The sequence below is a fragment of the Bubalus kerabau genome, chromosome 15 (assembly GCF_029407905.1).
Source record: "Bubalus kerabau isolate K-KA32 ecotype Philippines breed swamp buffalo chromosome 15, PCC_UOA_SB_1v2, whole genome shotgun sequence".
Taxonomy (NCBI): Eukaryota; Metazoa; Chordata; class Mammalia; order Artiodactyla; family Bovidae; genus Bubalus; species Bubalus kerabau.
Genome location: NC_073638.1, coordinates 46,579,380 through 46,597,970, shown reverse-complemented (window position 1 = coordinate 46,597,970; position 18,591 = coordinate 46,579,380). Strand labels below are relative to the sequence as shown.

Genomic DNA, 18,591 nt, shown 5'->3' with positions numbered 1-18,591 from the left:
TATCCCTTTGGCAAAGTATCACCGCTTCTGCAAAGGTCTGCCTCTAGGCTTCCATAGTGCTTCATATGCCACCTGATGTATCACTAGCTACTGGTGTATCTCCTTGCCTAGACTGTGACCTGCCTGGGAACAAGACTGTCTCCTTTCCTTGTTCTCAGGACCCAGCACAGTGCCAGGCCTATAGTGCTAAGTTAAGTTTTCAATGTATTACTTACCATTTATCTAATCTATTTTCACCCTTAAAGCAAGTTAGCTTCCAAACAAACAAACAAACAAACATAAAACATGAGATTTTCCTGGCGGGTCAGTGGTTAAGACTCCATGCTTCCACTGCATGGGACATGGGTTCAATCCCTGGTTGGGGAACTAAGAGCCCACATGCCACGTGGCACAGCCAAATAAAGCCCAACAACAACAAAAACAAACAAATAAAAAACCAAACAAAAACAATCTGTAGTGAGGAGGGAAGGATGAGGGGAACAGGATTTTTAGGGCAGTGAAACTACTCTCTATGTGTTATACTGTATGTCATTATATATGTCCATTATACACATACAATATACTTTTATCCAAACCCACAGAAGGTACAACACCAAGAGCAAACTCTAATGTAAGCTATGGACTTGGGTGATAATGATGGTTATGTAGATTCATCTGTTGCGGCAAATGTACCACTCTGGTGGGGGATGCTGACAGTGTGTGAGTCAGGGAAGGGGCATACGGAAAATCTACACCTTCCACTTAATAGTGCTATGAATCAAAAATTGCCTCCCAAACATAAAGTCTTAAACAAATAAAAAACCATCTGATCCTGCCTTTTCTGGACCAAAGAAGTTCAGCGACCCTCTCTGCCTTCCAAGTAAAGTCCTAACCCCTCACAGCTTGGTGTCCAAGGACTTCTGCAATCTGGCTTTGGCCTGCCTTTCCAGTTGCATGCCTCGCCACCCATCTCCTCCAGGCCTGACTTGCAGGAAGTCTGTGGCTCCCTCAGCCTGTCCAGGGCTCCTGCCTCATCCTCTGAGAGGTCTTCCTGGACATTGGGATCTCACTGAATACTTCCTGTTCTCTCTCATCCCTGTGCCTGATCCCAAGACGCATTAGGGCTCAGCTCGAAGGGCATGGATGGGTATATCTGCCAGGACAGTCAAGCACTGATCTAGGATTGGAGGGCTCTGTAAATGCTGGCATCTCCCCTGAGGAACAGGAGCCACATGGGTGTGCAGAATCTCCATCTCTGCCCTTGCAGAACAGCTTTGAAACTTTAAAGAGTCCCCTCTCACCTCCTCACACCACAAGACACATTTCTCTATATCCAATCTTGATTCTCTCAACCCCTAGATCACCTGGCCCAGCTCCTGCACCCTGCTTTCTCATCTTCTCAGTAACCCTCACCCTCTGCACAGACTGTGCAGCTCACTAAATAAGATTGAACCCTCTGGCAAATGTCACCATCAACAGCTAGCACCTTCAAGTCTTGGTTCCTGCTCTGAGGTCCCCTGCGACCCTCTGATCCATTCCCGTCCACAGCACCACTCCACTGTGTGTTGGGGGCTTACCCACCTGCAGGAAGCAGGTTCCTGGCTGAGTGCCCTCAGGCAGCGAGGCATTGTAGAAAGTCCTCTGGAACTGCGGCTCGTTATCATTCACATCTTGCAAGACCACGCTCACTGTGGCAGAGGAGGAGAGAGGGGGCAAGCCCCCATCCGTGGCCACCACGATTAGCTGTGGCTGAGGTTCCAACTCGTAGTCCAGCAAAGCAGCTGTAGTGACAATGCCTGAGGCGGGGTCTATGGAGAACCAGCGGGTGTGGGCGCCTGGGGCCAGGCTGTAGGTGACCTGACCATTGGTGCCCTGGTCAGGATCCCGGGCTGTCACCCGCACCACGAAGCTGCCAGGCAGGGCAACCTCAGGCAGAGGCTCGGGTCGGTAGAGCTGGCGGTCAAAGGCAGGCGCATTGTCATTGACATCTGTGACGTGTAGCACAAAGGCAGCCTCAGCCCGCAGTGGGGGTGAGCCTGAGTCTGTGGCAGTAACTCGCAAGTTGTAGGCATCGCGCTCCTCCCGATCCAGCCGCCGAGCCACACACACCAGGTAGATGACGCTGTCCTGGGTGCTGAGCGCAAAGTGGCCCTCTCCACCCTCCAGGGACACGTTGACATGCGCAAAGTCACCATCATCTGGGTCTGACACAGAGATTCGAGCAACAAGCTGGCCCGGGGGGGCAGCCTCAGATACACGGGGGGAGCCATCTGCACTCAGGAAGATGACAGTCATGGAGGGCTGATTGTCATTGGCATCTCGCACATGCACGGTCACAAAGGCCGAGCCCAGCTCAGGGTGAGCCCCTCCATCCCGAGCCTGCACCACCAGTTCGTGGACCCGACGTTGCTCAAAGTCCAGCGGCCGCTCCAGTCGCAGCAGCCCCGTGTGTGCATCAATGGAGAAGGGTCCGTCACCCTCGCTCTGCCTCCGGTTGATCTCATAAGTTACAGCCCCATTGGCACCTGCATCGGCATCGGAGGCATACACCTGCAAGACAGGACTGCCGGGGGCCAGGCTTTCGGACACAGCAGCGTGGTAGCGGCTCTGATTGAAAGCTGGGGCATGGTCATTGATGTCTAGCAGTGTCACGTCCAGCAGGGCCTGGGCCCTCCGAGGGGGTGAACCACCATCATAGGCCTCCAGTTGCAGCATGTAGTGTGAGCGGTTCTCTCGGTCCAGCTCTCCGGTAACTACCAGCTCAGGCACTGGGGCCCCATCTGGACCAGGGCGTGTCTCCAGCCGGAAGGTCTCTCCAGCCCCATCACCAGACAGGGCATAGCCCTGGGTTCCCAGGCGGCCAGCGTCGGCATCACGAGCAGGCTCCAATGGGTAGCGGGTGCCAAGTGCTGTATGCTCTGGTATCTGCAGGACAGCCCGAGCCTGTGGGAAAGCCGGAGCATGGTCATTGATGTCAGCCACTCGCACGGTAACTTCCACAGTGGCACCGTCGGGAGTGACTGCAGTGAAGCGGTAGCGATCCCGCCGCTCGCGGTCCAAGACACGGGCTGTACGGACCACCCCACTGTGTTCATCGATGGCCAGGTCTGTGCCCACCCCGCTGCCCTCCTGGGCAGAGATGAAGTACATGGGAGGTGCTGCTGTGCCCGCTGGAAGCCCTGCACTGATGTCCCCGATCAGCGTGCCCGCTGGCTGCTCCTCATCAATCTGCAGGTCCAAGCTCCCAGCCTGACCCCAGGCACCTGGCGCCCCTGCCCCCAGGAGCAGCAGCATCAGCAATGACAGCAGGGGGAGGGGCCTGGGGATCTGCATGCCCGGGCACGAAGGTGCAGTGGCCCACTCCTTCTGCATGGCAGGGCCAGTCCAGCTGTGCCTTGGGATCCAGCTCCAGGCCAGGCTCCAGGAGCAGCTTGATCTCAGGTTTTGGATCAGGTCCAACTTGGACCCTGGCTCCAGCTCACTCTCTCTGACCTGGGAGAAAATTAGAAGGAAATCAGTCATGATGGGGGAGGAATCAACATTCCAGGGAGGCTGGGGTCCAGGCCACATCAGGACTGAAGTGTGTTCAACTCCCCACAGGGCCCTCATGCTGCCTCAAACCATCTTGGGCCCAGGAAGCTCCTCAGGATCCACCGTAGCCTTTAACTGACAGGTCCTATCCATCCTGATTCCTGCCCCTCGCTCCCCCCCTCCCCCCACCCCCCCCACCACCCCCCCCCCCGCCAATCTCCCAGCAGATTGTTTTATTCCTATTGTTCAGGTCTGAATGCCTTCAGATTCCCTTCTTTCCATCTCTAGACTTAAACATGTGGCCAGTTCTTTCTCATTTTTCTTCTCATTTAGGACTAATACCTCAATAACCATGTGCTTGGCAATGTCATCTGAACCTCAACATTTTCCTCTCTGCCAGTCTTCTATTAACATTTAAATATGCTTAAGTCTCTCTCTCCCTTCCTCTCTCTCTGTCTCTTTTTCCCTCTCCCCCATACACACACACACACACACACACACACCCCTTTGGCTCCACTTCCCTCTCTACTCTCTTCAACAAGAGATTGAGTACCTGCTATGTGGAGAAACTGAAGACATACCAGTGAATAAAGAAAACAGTCCAGGAACTGGACAAGTAATTAGCAGTGTGGTGTGGGCCTCGAGGGAGAGGTGCAGGGAGCTGTGAGAGCAAGGCGGGGCTGATCACAGTAAGGAGTCAGCGAGTGCTTCTCCGAGGAAACAGCATTCAAGTCAGGATCTACTTAATGTAGGTGTTAGCTAGACAACGGTGGGAAGAGAAGGGGAACAGAGAATGAGAGAAGACTCAGAAGAAGGAACAGAAAGAGAGGCTTAGAGTCTACTGTCAAGAAAGGGCTGAGAGTGTCTGGGGGTGGGTAGGGCGTGTGTGTGCGGTATAGAGTGCCGAGGCAGAAGGGATGAAATGGGGCAGGGGGTCAGAGGCCATACTGATGATCTGAACTTTATGCTGAGGACAAATGGAAGCCATGAAAGCATTCTAAGAGAGGGTACTGCAATATGACTTACATCTTGTGAAAATCACCGCTGCTGCCCCTTTGTAAACACAGGATCACACAGATGGGGAAGTTATCTTAGGACAGCCCTCACGACACATCAGGCCAGGGTGTGGCTCTGATGGAGTCTTGGATGACTGTCAGCAATGAACATGGGGAGAAGTGGATAGCTCTGCGGGAGGTTTAGCAGGTAGAATGGCCAGGACTTGACGACGGCTTGAAGGCAGAGAATGAGGAGTGGGAAGAGTCAAGGATGATGGGCAAATTTCTGGCCCGAACCATTAGCTGAACACAGGCATCCTTAACTGGCCAAAGAGAGAGAAAGAAATCCAGGGAAGGCTGGTGCCAACAATGCTAAGGGAGACAGCATTTAAAATACTGCTGATATTCAAGGAGAAGGAGGCCTAAAGTCCCAGGAAGGCCTTTAGTGACTGAGTGAGGGCAGAATCAGTGGAGAAAGGTTTGCTCGCTTCTGCCAGTTCCTCACTTCTCACACCCTCCTCTGTCTATGCAGAGAGGCTTCCTCTCCCGTGACACTGCTTTCACTAAGCTTCCAACCATCACTACACTCTGCATCCAATGGACACTTTTTCATCTTGTTGCATCATTCTGGAATACTGAATCACTGATCCCTGGCTTCTTGAAGCCTAGCCCTCTTGGCTTCACATGGTGACACCCCACCTCTTGCTTCCACTGTGCTTCTATGTCCACTCTTCAGTCTCCTGGGCAAGTTCTTCCTCTGCCCTTAAAAACTGGTGCCCCTCAGGATTCAGTCCAGGGCCGCACATTTTCCCACTTTTCACACTGCCTCGGTGATCTTATCCCCTCCCATGCCTTCAATTAAAAATGTTTATCAGTCATTTTATTTTCTTTGTTGTTCAGTTGCTCAGTTGTGTCTGACTCATTGTGACCCCATGGACTGCAGCACTCCAGGCTTCCTTGTCCTTTACTATCTCCTGGAGTTTGCTAAAACTCATGTTCATTCAGTTGGTGATGCTATCTAACCATCTTATCCTTCTGCCCTCAATCTTTCCCAGCATCAGGATCTTTTCCAATGAGTTGGCTCTTTGCATCAAATGGTCAAAGTATTGGAGCTTCAGCTTTAGTATTGATCATTTTATGTCTATTTGCTGATGACTTTGCAATCTCCAGCTCTGGAGAGTGCTGGAGACACGTAACCCCTCAGAAAACGGACTCCCTTACAAGGTATTCCTAACCTTCACCTCAACCTGATTTTCTTCCTCCCTTCCCTTTCCTGCGAACAGCATCACCACTCAGAAACTCTCCTTGCTTTCCTTGCTCTTCTTCAGTCAAAACCTGACTATCTCAGTGAGACACTATCTCAAGCCTGCACTTTCCTGTTTTCACACTGCTGCTGTCCAGGTCCAAGCACTGTCATCCCTCCTTTCGATTCCTTCCACAGTCCTTTATCCTCCCTGTGCCTCCTGGATTGGACCCCTTAATCCACGTCCTCCTCACTGGAGCTATCCTCACAACTCTCGCCAAACCACCCCTGACAAAAGGTTTCCACTGGTTCACCGCTGCTGATGGCAGAAAACTGCTGCCCACTCTGGATAAAAAGAAAGCAGATGCATACACCCAAACTGTGTCTGCAGTTTTAAGGGTTCATGGACACTAAGTATAGAATGTCTATTCACATGACAAAGCCCAACCCCCTTAATACACCTTCCTGACTTGAGCCCCGCCATCTCTCCACTGTGCCTCACATTCACTTTCCCCCACTGCAGCCTGCGTTCCTACACTAAACCCCTCAACTGTTCCCCCCACAACTTCTTGCCTTGTATGAACAATGCTCTCGTCCTGAGATATCCTTTAAAGGTCCTGTCCAACTGGCCGTCTCCTGCTCGAACTTCAAGATGCTGTCTTCTGTGGATGTTTCTATGCTATCTCCTTGACCTCCCTGCAGTGACTACTGTGTAGCCTACTGGGCTCTCACTGCTTTGGATGCACACTGACAACAGACTGCATAGCAGCCCTGTTTTGCTCATGTGTCTGCCCGATTCTCCTCTCCTGCCACACTCAATCAGAAGATCCCTAAGGGCAGCAGCTTGAGGGTCTTAGTCTCAGGTTCTCCAGCACTTGGTAGAGGTATCGTGAGAGCAGGCAATCAGTGCAGAATGCATGGCCAGAATCTCATAACTGCACACCACCACCTTCACCTACTGACAGAAGGGGAAATGTCACTGGACATGCCAACTCGGTCACACATGGATGCACGTGAGCCTGTGCCCCAAGGCACCACGGTCAGATGTGTGGCCACAGAAGTGGCTACTGAAGTGTGTCCTTTGGTCTTTCGAGATTTGCTCTGCTCTAGGACTTCCTGTCCTCCCCAGGGATAAGAATTTCTGACCCTCTACTTATACTTCCAACCCCATCTCTCCCACCTGTGTGAAGCAATGAAAAGAGCTGGGACCCCGAAGTTTGAGTCCAGTCTGAATGTTATTTTCCTAATCCATATAGCGGCCATGGTAATGCCTACTATCTGCGGTTTTGTGAAAATTACAGGTGATGGAAATGGGAGCCCAGAGTTGGGCACTTTGTAGGTGCTCTCACCTGGGTTCCCAGCACCATCCCTGATGAGGGATGAAGCCTCATCCTGGCTTCAGAGTTGGAGGGCTCACTAAGACCCCTCTTCCCAGAGGTCAAGTCTGCAAAGCCTAAGGAGCTGCCACATGGAATAACAGATCAGAGGAATTGAGAACAAGAAGGGCAGAGTAAACACAGGCCTGACCAGAGAGGGGAGAGGCTCGATGTACAGAGGTGGTACAGCGGCCAGGGTCGGGGATCTAGGCCTCGAGACTAGGGTAAGGGTCAAGGGTTAGGAACGGGTCCTGTTCATTTAATCAGTCAGTGCAGAGAAAGCAGGGTGGGCAGAGAAGATAATGGACAGTGAGGTCAATGTACTTCTTACATTCTATATTAGGGTTCTCTGCACCCAGAGACAGAATGTCAGCTGTTCGAGGGCCAGGACTGTATCTTAATCACCATTTTGTGTAGCACAGGGCATGGCACATGATCAGCACATTTTCTGAATGAAAAGATGCATGAATGGTGTGAGTTAACTCTCAGGTGAGTGATCAGCCTTGAGGAGGCATCCAGGCCCAGGCAGATGTCCCTTCTCCCAAGTCGTGCAGACCTTGGTGCCCTCCTGGTGCCATCCTGGGTCCCTGTCCAGTGCAAACTCCTGCATACACCCTCACAGTGGACGCACAAAGGTGCCTCCTCATGAAGTCACAGGCCCACACATAGCCAGGCACACAGATGCACAGACTCGAGTACGGGCAGACTGGCACACTCCATACACACACTCACATAGACAGAGGCTACTCTTACATATACAGAGATACCCTTCCTCACACATACAGAGAAGCAGGTTATCACTCACACACACGCATTCATTCACCTGGAACCTTCCTCCACTATCCACACATGCAGGCACACGTACAGACACACACAGGCATGCTTTTGTCCACATAGACACATGCACACAGAAAGACACTTTCCCATAGGCCTCACGTAGACAAGCAGGCACACACATACACACACACACACACACACTCACACACACCCTTCCTCTCATGGACACAGACAGACCACATTCACCCCTGCGCAGACTCTCACTGGCAGACCCACCCACACGCCGGCACGCTCTCACACACGCTGCCGGGGCACTCGTGGTCAGCTCTGCGGCTGCAGCTGTGACCTTGAGGTCCCTGAGGCCTGTCTGGACTGTGCCTCATCACTTCCTGCTCCAGGGCTTCCAGCTCCAAACTCGAACTCCAGACTCTCTCCCGAGACTGTCTCATCCTCTCTCCAACCCTCTTCTCAGCACCATCTCCCCATCTGTCCAGGGTTTCTCACTGCTTCTTCCCCAAGACTTGCTCCTCCTCCCTGTTCCTGTCTCTTTCCCTCTCCAGGTCTGTCCCACCCCTTCCCCCAGATCTGGTCTAAACCATCCATCTTGTCTGTTTTCCCAGTCTGTCCTGCCTCCTACCCAGATCTGTCTTCTTTCTCCCCCTAGACTGGTCACAGTGCTTCCCCCGCCCAGATCTCCTTGCTACATGCCCTTGCCCCGTCCCGGGCCTGTTACTCTGTCCTCTGGCTCCATCCTGCTCTCCCCCTCTAGCCCCACATCTGGGCCTCTGGAACCACAGCTGGTTCTCATTAGGAGGGGGAGGGGCAAGACTGTTCATTGGGGCCTGCAATGTGATGTCAATCCACACCCCCCCGCCCTTCCAACACACACACACAGCCTGTGTGTCTACAGGACCTGGGAGCAGGGGGAACATGGGAGAGGAAAGAGGTGGGCTGTGGGGGAGTCGCAGGGGGACCATAAGGGAAGGGTGCTCCAGGAGGAAGCAGAGGAGTGGCCTGAGGTGCAGAGGGGAAGCAGGCTTGGGGAGCTGGCACCTCACAGGCCTCCTCCCTCAACTTCCTGTCCCAGGGCCAGGAAGGGGCAGGGACCAGAAAGACAACAGGGTGAGGAGGGGGCTGCAAAAGGCAGAATGGCCCAGAAGTGGAGGAAGAAGAGGGTAGTCTTGGGCAAACAGAGGTGGAGGTACAGGGCCAGGCATAAAGGAGAAAGGAAGAGAGGCGAGAGTTCTCACAGGGGATGACTGGGAGCAAGACTCGGGGAGAGTGAGTGTGTGTCGACAAAGGAAAGAGTGAGGAGTTCACACAGAAAGGGGAGGCAAGTCAGAGAAGGGAACAGCTGGGCTGGAGTGAGGGGGGGCATAAATAAAGGAAGGAGTTAGGGCTGGGGAGCGGGTGTGGGGAGCAGAAAAGAGGAAAGGAGGAGTGAGGACAGGAGGAAGAGGAGAAGGCTGACAAGCTGGCTCCCCTGAATGTCCCCTGGACAACCTCATGGATGGGCAGCTGGGCAGTGCCCGGGCCTGGCTCTGTCCCTCCCGAGGACTGGTTCCCATTAGGCACTTCAGGGAGAGGCTGGGACGGATGTGAGCAGAGAAGGCAGAAGGAAAATTTCTTTTCTGAGCTGTTAGTGTGCTGGCAATTCATAGACGGTGCCTTATTTAATCATCTTAATCATCCTAACAGCCCGGGTCAGGGAGGCGTCCCACCTTTCAGTGAGGAAACGGGCTGGGAGTGAAACAACTGTCCTGAGTTAACATACCCTTTTCTTTTTTTTTTAATAAAACATTTATTTATTTAACGATTACTAATCTAGTTGTGGACTGTACCCACTCCAGTTGCATGGCTTCTCCCCCCCCCTGAAAAGTTACTCTTCAGAATTAGGTTCTTATCATTTCTAGTATGTCTTTATCACTTCACTGACTTTAAAGTTATCCATTTTATTTCTCTATTTCTTGTGGTTATCTTTAAAGTTTTATCATCTAGACTTAGCTTACCAAAACCTAAAGAGTGATTATTTTTGCCCTTCTTTTGACATAGCCTTGATCTTATCCCAGGAGTATGCACTCCACATTGCCTGAGATTCATGGAGAAGGGAAAGATGGAGCGAGGCAGAAATTACAGGGGAGCTGAAGGGAGAGACCTAGCAAGACAATGGAGACCTGGAGAAGAGGACCCACGGGAGGAGGGGCACCAAGGATAAGGTGTTTGCAGCCCAGGCCAGTAGCAGTGGGACAGAGGAGACACAGAAGAAAAATGTGAGGAGGTGAGGTTGACAAGACTTGGTCACCGACCCTTCAGGAAGGGTGAGGGAATAGAAGAGCTCTAGGCTGACTCCAGTTAGTGCTGGTCTGATGACTAATGTGGGGCCATTAGGATACCACAGAGGAGAGCTATTTTGGGGGTGCCTGTTGGGGTCTTCTCATGGGGATGTCCCTCACACAGTTAGATTTGCAGGTATGGAGCTGAGGAGAGAGGTCTGTTTGGAGATATGGATTTGGACCAACCAAGGAGTAACTGAGAGCCATGGGTGCGGAGACCCATCAGCTAGGATATGTGGAGAGAAAAAAGAGACTAGGACAGAAACCTGGGGAAGAGTACATTCAAGGGGCAGCCAAGGAGAGCTTGATTCTTCTTGGAGAACAAAGAGGAGGCCATATCTCAGAAGTTAAGGAGATAGCATTTCAACAAGGATGGAGGGGTCAGTAGAGTCCAATGCTGCTGAGAGGCCAAGTAAGACGAAGACTGAGAAATGACCATTGGTTTTAGCAGTAATAAGGTCATAGTGATCTTGGGGAGAATCATTTCAGGAGACTCCTAAGGGAGCAAGCCTCCTGCAATGGGAAACGACAGGGAATGAATGAACTAGCCATACACAAGATGTCAGCATAGATTCATCCTTCAACATGTGCTTACTGCACACCTCGAAAAGAGAGGCAATGTGTCATGGTGAGGAAGGACGGGACAATGCCGAAGACTGGACTTGGGCCAAACCAACTCTGGGATTTCTCTCCAGCTTCTCACTTGCTAGTTATGTAACCTTTAGTGAACCATTTAAATGTTCAGTGCTTCCATTTATAAAATAGGAACAATAATAACACTACAGTGTACTTGCAGTTAGAATAGTGTGTGGCATACAGTAGGCATTTTATAAGTGCACAAGCATGAGCTATTACTACAGTGGTTAAGAAGATGGGCTCTGCTGAGTCAAATTCAGACTCTGCCACTTATGGTGTAATCCTGGGAAAATTGTTTAATCTTTCTAGGCCTGAGTTTTCTCTTTTGTAAAATGGGGATCAAAGTGCCTGCTTTATATATTTGATAGGGGAGTTAAATGAAAGAATGGCACAAAAAACTTAGCATGGTGGCCTGCACACAGTGAAGGCTCAATGAATGTCTGCTGCTACTGTGTGCCAGACATTCACAATAACCCTAGGGTAAGTGTTATTCTACAGGTGAGGAGACAAAAACTCAGAGCAGGTAGCAGAGGATTATCTGGAACACAGCTCCAACAGACTCCAAAGTTAGTGCTTTCTCATCTACAACATTGCTTCTCTGCTGGAGGACCTGGAGCAGCCTGATAAAGGGTCATGGAAGTGGCCAGGCAACCAAACAGGGAAGGTGCCTGAGGAGAACTCTGGGTAGGAGAGTAATTCCAGTGTGCACACAAGGTGGATCAGAGGTGATCAGTGACAAGGCAGTTACGAGTCTAGGCTGAGGGTCAGGTGGGCGTGAGGTCAGGTGGTGAGAGGGGAAATGACCAGAGGAGGCTTGGAGGTTTCTAGAAGACGAAGGGAAAAATAGGAGGGATGGGTCTAGCGCATTCATTGACACATCTGTTCAGTTAGTATCTATTAAAGACCTACAATGTGCCAAACACCATACTAAGCAGTAGAGACATAGCAGTACCTGGACAGACCACATCCCTGCCTTCATGGCGTTCACAGGTTGGGAGGCTTGGACAGGGATGGGCAGGGCAGGGTGAGGGAGCGAGGGGTGGTGGGATGAGCAGCAAGAGCCTGGTCTTAAGGTCTAACTCTCACAAGGAGAGTCCAGGCTACACAGGAGGCCGGTGAGAAGGCAGAGAAGTTGGAGATGTAGAGGGAAGAACGAGTTTGGGGAAATGAGACGTTGAGAAGAAGAGTAGTGGAGGGACTGAGATTGTGGAAGTAAAACAAACTAAATTAAGAGTCGAACATTTAATAGCTGTTTTCTTTCTCAATCCTCAAAACAACTCTACTGTTACCTCCATATTCAACTGAGGAAAGGGAAGCTCAGAGAAGCTAAGGTGATCCAGGTGACAAATGGTGTGACTGGAAGGTGTGAAGTATAGCCCTCCTTTCCTCTTTCCTTTCCTCCTTCCTTTCCTCCCTCCTCACCAAGAATATGAGAGTGTGTTCCAGGCTCTGAGAAGAAATAGCTCCCTCCATTGAGCAATTTAGACAGAAAAACATAAACAACAGGCCTGGGGGTTCTAGGTGGACTGCCAGGAAGAGATGCCCTCTCAAAGGGGACAGAGGAACTGAGAAACCCCTCCTAAGTGGCAGAGGCTTAAATGCCCAGAAGGAAGAGGATTACCCGGAGCTGAAGGGAGGGGCAGGCAGCAGGAACCCAGGAAGGCGATGGGATCCAATAGCTTGAACCCATCAGAGGGGCTTTTGCTTGCAGGTGCCAGGGCATCAGAAAGTCTGATCTTACTTCTGTTACTACTGACGGAAAAAAAGAGGAAGAGGGCACAAGTATCTGGGAACCTGATACGGGAAGGGTCTGGGTGCCAGGAACAGGAGGGCACAGCGTGGTATGTGTGAGGGGTCTGTTAGCAGAAGGGGCAACCTGTGACACCTACTAGGAAGGGGGCCTGGTGGAGTAGAACAGATGGAGCAGAAACGAGGTCCTGTGGCCTGATAGCATGTCACAGCTTCCTCAGCTTCCACTCCCTCCAAGAACCCCAACAACCACATGGTCCAACAGATTTGGATCTGCAAATTTCTGGTGTTTATTAGATATTTGGCAGCTGAATGAAAGAGAAATAAAGTACAGACTGGGGGAGAGGAAGAGGATCCAGGAAAAGAGAAGCCCAGGTGAAAGAGAAAGAAGAGGAGAGTGTAGTGGGAGGAAGGACAACTTGTGGGGGAGGGGACTGGAAACGTCTCTACTGGGTAAGTGGGCATGTGTGGAAATGACTCTATTGTTGGGCAGCTGAGACCAGGAGTCAGTCTTCTGAAGAGTGAATGAGAGTGAGGGAGGAGCTGTGAGGTGCCTCATTCACTCATTTGTTCATTGCCAAGCGTCTATAGAGGAACCTGGGGGATGTGAAGATGAATAACATGCAACCTTGCCATTAAGGACACCCCAGCCCAGGCAGAGAGAGAAAAAGCAAAGAGGCAACGACAACAGTGAGGCAAGAGGATTCCAAGCTGGTCTGGTGGTCAGGAGAGGGAGAGCTTGAGAAGAGAGCTGAGGATGGGAAGGGGTCAGCCAGGAGACAAAGGGAGTAAAGGGCTTTTCAGGCAGAGAGCAGTATGTCTAAAGGGCCAGAAGCATGGAAGAATGCAGAGTCTTTGGAGAATGACAAGGAATTCAGTATGGCTGGGACTTGCAATGTGAGGGAACTATGGAAACAGGACAGGCTATGAGGCTGGGGAGGCTGGGGGAAGTCTGATCGTGACAGATCTCTGAAGCCTCACTGATGTAGAAATTTCACCCAAGATAGTGTAAGGATACTAAAGAACGCAAGCAGGGAATGCTATGGCTGGATTTGCGTTTTACGGAAAAGATTGGATTGGAAGAGGGAAGAGTAGACTAGAAGTAAACTTGTCTAGGGAGACAAGTTAGGAGGCTCTTGCTGTAATTCATGTGAAAATATGGTGAGATGGAGGCAGTAGCTGAGCCCATGGATAAAAGGGGATGGCACATCAGAGAAAGCTGGGAAGGAAGGAGAACCAAGAGGTTCTAGGTTATAGGACATGTAGAGAAGAGATTGGCTACAGTTAATTTCTGGCTTTGTAGCTTGTTGACTGAGTGGAGACGGTGGTTTTGGGGAGGAAGGAAAGATAAGCTCAGGTATGGGACATCTTAGGGGACTCTATAGTATGGGCTCAGTAGTAAAAATCCAAAAGGAAGCAAGTCTGCAGGTCTGGGTGTCTGAAGAGAGATCTGGAAGAGTTATTTGGGAGTCATCAGCTTACTCAGATGATAACTAAAGCCCTGGAAATGAATGCGATAGATCACCCAGAGGGGTGTATACAGTGAGATAAGAAGGTCCAAGTCAGACCTCTAAGAAATCGTACCACTTAGGGGTCACTCAATCACACATAGCATGCATGCATGCTCAGTCGCTCAGTCATGTCCAGTCTTTGAGACCTCATGGACTGTCGCCTGCCAGGCTCCTCTGTCCATGGGATCTTCCAGGCAATAATACTGAAGCGGTTTGCCATTTTCTCCTCCAGGGGATCTTCCTGACTCAGGGATCAAACCAGTATCTTCTGTGTCTCCTGTATTGGCAGGCAGATTCTTTACCACTAGCGCCACTTGGGAAGCCCTAGGTGCCACCCAAAGGAGCCCCCAAAGTAGACAGAGAAGGAACAGTCAGGAGGTGTTTTGAGAGAGGGATGCACAGATCCCACCCTACTGTATCATCATCTGTTTATTTGCCTGTCTCCTTTGCCGAGGGTAGGAACAGTGTCTTCCATCATCATATTCCCAGCACCTAGCAGTGTGGTTGGGACACGAGAGCTCATCAAATGTTGACAGAATAAAATAGTGGTTCAAAAGGCATAAGACATGAATGATTCAAAGAGGAAATAACAGTCAACAATGTTGGACCCTTCCAAGAGGTCAAGCAATTGAGGACTTTTGAAAAAAGCCCCTAATTTGGCAAACGAGAAGTCATGTTATCTTAGGGAGAGCAGTTACATAGATGGGGCAGGAATAAATGGGAAGTCAGGAGGTGGGAACAGTTCGGTGCAGAAGAGCTTTTCACAAAACACGGCAGTGAAGCAAAGCGAGAGAGTGTCTTAGATAGTCAGGTATTTCAGAATGCAGGAAAGTAGGAGAGCCTGGAGGCTCTTCATGTGCTCATAGGAGGAATGAGTGCACAGGGAGAAACCAGACACATGGATAAGACTCAAGAGTACTTCGTTGAGTGAGGTCTCCCCTGAGGCTGAAGTGGATGGGATCTGCAACAGTCGAGGGAATTCAAACTGGATGGCCTCAACTTTCCGAGTGGCCGACAGACCAGGTCTGTCTGTTGTGTCTGCTCTTCCTTCCTTCTTCCCTCTCCTTCAGCCCCTGTATCCATTCTGTCACTGAGTCCTTCTGACCCCTCTGCTTAAAGTATTCTTGAAGCTACCTACTATCTCGACCTCTACTGCCATTCTTCCAGTTCAGCCCAGCATTATCCCCTCCTGGGTTCCTACAACAGCCAGCTATCCCCTTCCTTTCAGATGCCTCCCTGTAGTCTCCACACTGCTGTCAGAGTGGTCTCTGTAAGACAAATCTGATCATATCACACCACAGCTTCAAATGATTCGGTGACTTTCAATTATCCCCGGGTTCGGGAAGCACTCATGTGACCTAGAAGAAGCGCACAACCTAACTAACCCTTCCTCACCTCTCCCAGACTCTCTGACCTACCCTCACGTCGTGCTATCAGTGCCAGGCTCATTGGATTGCTTTCCCCCTCAGACATACAATACTTTCTTAATGTGGGTTTTCCAGTGCTGCTCCATTGGTTTGGCATACTCTCCACACGCTCCACCTCACCGCCGCCTCTCCTTTGCTTGGTAGCCTCTTACTTATCTATCAAGCATAAGCTTCAATGCCACTTCCTTCCCAAACCCTCTTCTAGTTCCCCTTCAAGGGCTCAGGTTGGCCTGCTACGTGCTGCCACATCACCGTGCTCAGCCCATGGCCTGTAAGCTCCATAAGGGCAAGGACCACGTCTATTTTGCTCACCCTTGTAATGCTAGCGCCTATCACACTGCTTGGCACATAGTAGGTGCTTAATAGGTGTTTGCAGAATAAATGATCCAGTGGGTTGACTAATTAATCTGCTGAAGACAATGAGGGATGTAAGGTGAAGGGATGTAAAAAACTAGAAAATATTTCATCTATTTGTTTATTTATGGAGGGCCCAGTTGAGGGTGCAATTTATAGAAGCATGAATTTATAGAAGCATCACTTGGTGTGGTTGGGAAATGATTCCAGCTGGGTTGAGACTTTGTGGGACGGGTGGTCTAAAGACAATAACAACGGAACAGAGCGGTCAAAGAGTGGGTGAAGTGATGGTCTTGGACATATAAACTGGAAGGAGAGTATAAAGCAGAAAGAGAAGATTAGGAAAAAGCAAAAAAGTTAAGGGCAAGAGATCACTGTGAGGTTGAAGGGTAAGTGGAATGGGAGTGAGGGCCTCAGGGAGCTCAAAGGACTCAGGAGGCTGTGGGCAGAGTGGAATGCAGGTACAGAATTTCAGAGACAGACCAGTTGCACTGAGTGGTCCTGGGAGAGGAGATGGCAATAGGAGCTGAAGAACTCAAGACTGTGAGGCTGCACTTGGAGGGACACTTAGAACCATGGCAGGGTACAGGGTGAGGGAAAAACTGATCTAAGTCCCCAAGTTTTCAAGGAACCAAAGGGTAACCCTGGGAGGTCTATGGGTGAGAAGCCTTGGTGTGAGCATCATAAGTTAATGGGAGTTTATTCAGCAGTTGGGACTGCTCAGTCTGTGGCATGTGCATGACACCTAAAAGTGTTTCTTATGGGATGTACAAAAAGGTGTTGGTAAGAGTGACTGCAACACAGCATCCTGTTACTGTCAGGTCTCTGAGACACCTGCTATGTACAGACAGCCCTGAAGTACAACCTAGATGTTGGTGGGCTGTGACAGGTTCCTGGTGGAGGCATGTTGCTTCGGCAGTGTCTCAGGAAAGGTGCTGGCAGCAACCGTGTCTCTCTTGCTGTGTGCTGGCTTTGACAGAGTCCTGTGGGAATGTGTTGGCTGCACCATTTCTGCTGTGGGTGTGCACTGTTCTCAGAGCACCTTCTGTAAACGTATGTTGGCTCTGTCAGTGCTTCTGAGGGGCATGTGATGGCTGTGAAGGCATCTCTTGTGGATGTGTGCTGCCTGTGACCGTGTCCCCTGTGGGTATTTGAGGAGTTGACATTAGCAACAATATTTTTCTGGCCTATGACCCCGTGGCTGCGGGCCCAGCCCACGCCACACTGAGTTCATTGTGTTTCTGGACCTCCCCTTCCCCACCCCCTCCACGTGGGCCGAGGCTGGTGGTGACCTCCCTCTGTCCCCTGTGTGGGATTCTGATCTAGGCATCCTGGTCCCAAACTCAACACAGTCTGGGTGACAGGCTTCCAGCTTGGGCTTGGCCTGTCTCTTCCATGTTTCTCTTTACTTCTCCCCCCTCAGTTTCTTTGTCTCAGTTTGTCTGTCACACACCCATCCTCCACATTCTGACACATGGCTCCCACAGAGGCGGGCAACACACACATATACACACACACACCACACACCCACACTCCCTCACAAGGACTCGCTCACCAGACACACACTGACTCTGACCCACACCCCATCATAGTGACACGCACGTACACACGGCCAGACACATACACGGAGACACACAACTTCCCAGTGACACGCACTGACTCACACTAGGCGATGCACTCGCGCTCACACTCACACTCGGAGGAGCACACACACACCCTGCCCACACCCCCGGCACACTCACGCCGCCACACACCCGACGCAATGACACACGCAGCACAAAGACCCCCAGCCCTGCCCCCACGTTCACGTTCACGCTAGCCCTCGTCCCGCAGGCCCAGGCCCCCCCTCCCCCATTGTCTCCGGCTCAGAACAAAGCCCCCGGCTCGGTCGCCGCCACCGCCGCCCGGGAGAGGCCGGCGGGCCGGCGGGCGCGGCCGGACGGGCCGGGCAGCCGCGGGCACTAACCTCCGCGCCGCGCGGGCTCCCTCGCCCGGTCCTGGGGCGCCGTCCGGCGCGGTCAGCCCCCCGGGCAGCGCCCGCCCGTGCGGGGCCTGGGGCTGAGCATCGTCCGCCGCCGCTGTCTCTCAGTCCGCGAGCAGCTCCGGGCGACCGGCCGTCGGTCCGCGCGCCCCCGCCCGTCGATCGGTCCGTCCGCCGCCGCCGCCGCCGCCGCCGCCGCCGCCGCCGCCGCCGCCGCCGCCGGGGCGCCGCCTCCTCCACAGCCGCCCCGCGGAGGATGCGAGATTCGCCGCCGCGGCCCCGCGCCCCCTCCCCTCCCCTCCCCTCCCCCGCCCTCTGCGCGGTAACCCGAACCCCCGCCCCTCCGCCCGCGAGCCCCCGCCTCCGCCCCCACTCGCTCTCCGCGCCGCGGCCCCCCCAGCCCGTCCTCCCTCCGCCCCTCGACTTCCCGGCCCCATCCCCGGCCGGATCCGGCCCCAGCGCCGCCCCGCGTCCCCGCTCCCTTCCCTTCTCCCGGTCCAAGCGCCCGGTCCCCCTTCCCCGTCCCGTTCTCCGCATCCCCTCTCTGCGTCCCAGTCTCCTTCTCGTCCTGCTCTTCCATCTTCTTTCCCGCCCCCTATTCCGCCACCGTCCCCTCTTCTCCCTCACTGTTCTATTCTCCTCTCCTGCGAACCCTTTTCTCCCCGTTCCCCTCTCCCTTCTTCCCATCGTCTTCTTCTC

General features: G+C 52.2%; 1 protein-coding gene across 1 annotated transcript in view; it reads right to left on the bottom strand.

Moving 5' to 3' along the window:
- The window catches only part of DCHS1 (dachsous cadherin-related 1), a 36,643-nt gene extending 18,572 nt beyond the window's left edge, over nucleotides 1-18,071 (bottom strand). Inside the window, exons 1-2 of the mRNA XM_055548809.1 lie at nucleotides 17,878-18,071; nucleotides 1,561-3,471 (exon numbers count right to left, since the gene is read on the bottom strand). Coding sequence (XP_055404784.1) covers nucleotides 1,561-3,351 — 1,791 coding nt within the window. The 5' untranslated portion in view covers nucleotides 3,352-3,471; nucleotides 17,878-18,071. The remainder of the gene's footprint in view (nucleotides 1-1,560; nucleotides 3,472-17,877) is intronic.
- Nucleotides 18,072-18,591: the final 520 nt, after the last annotated feature.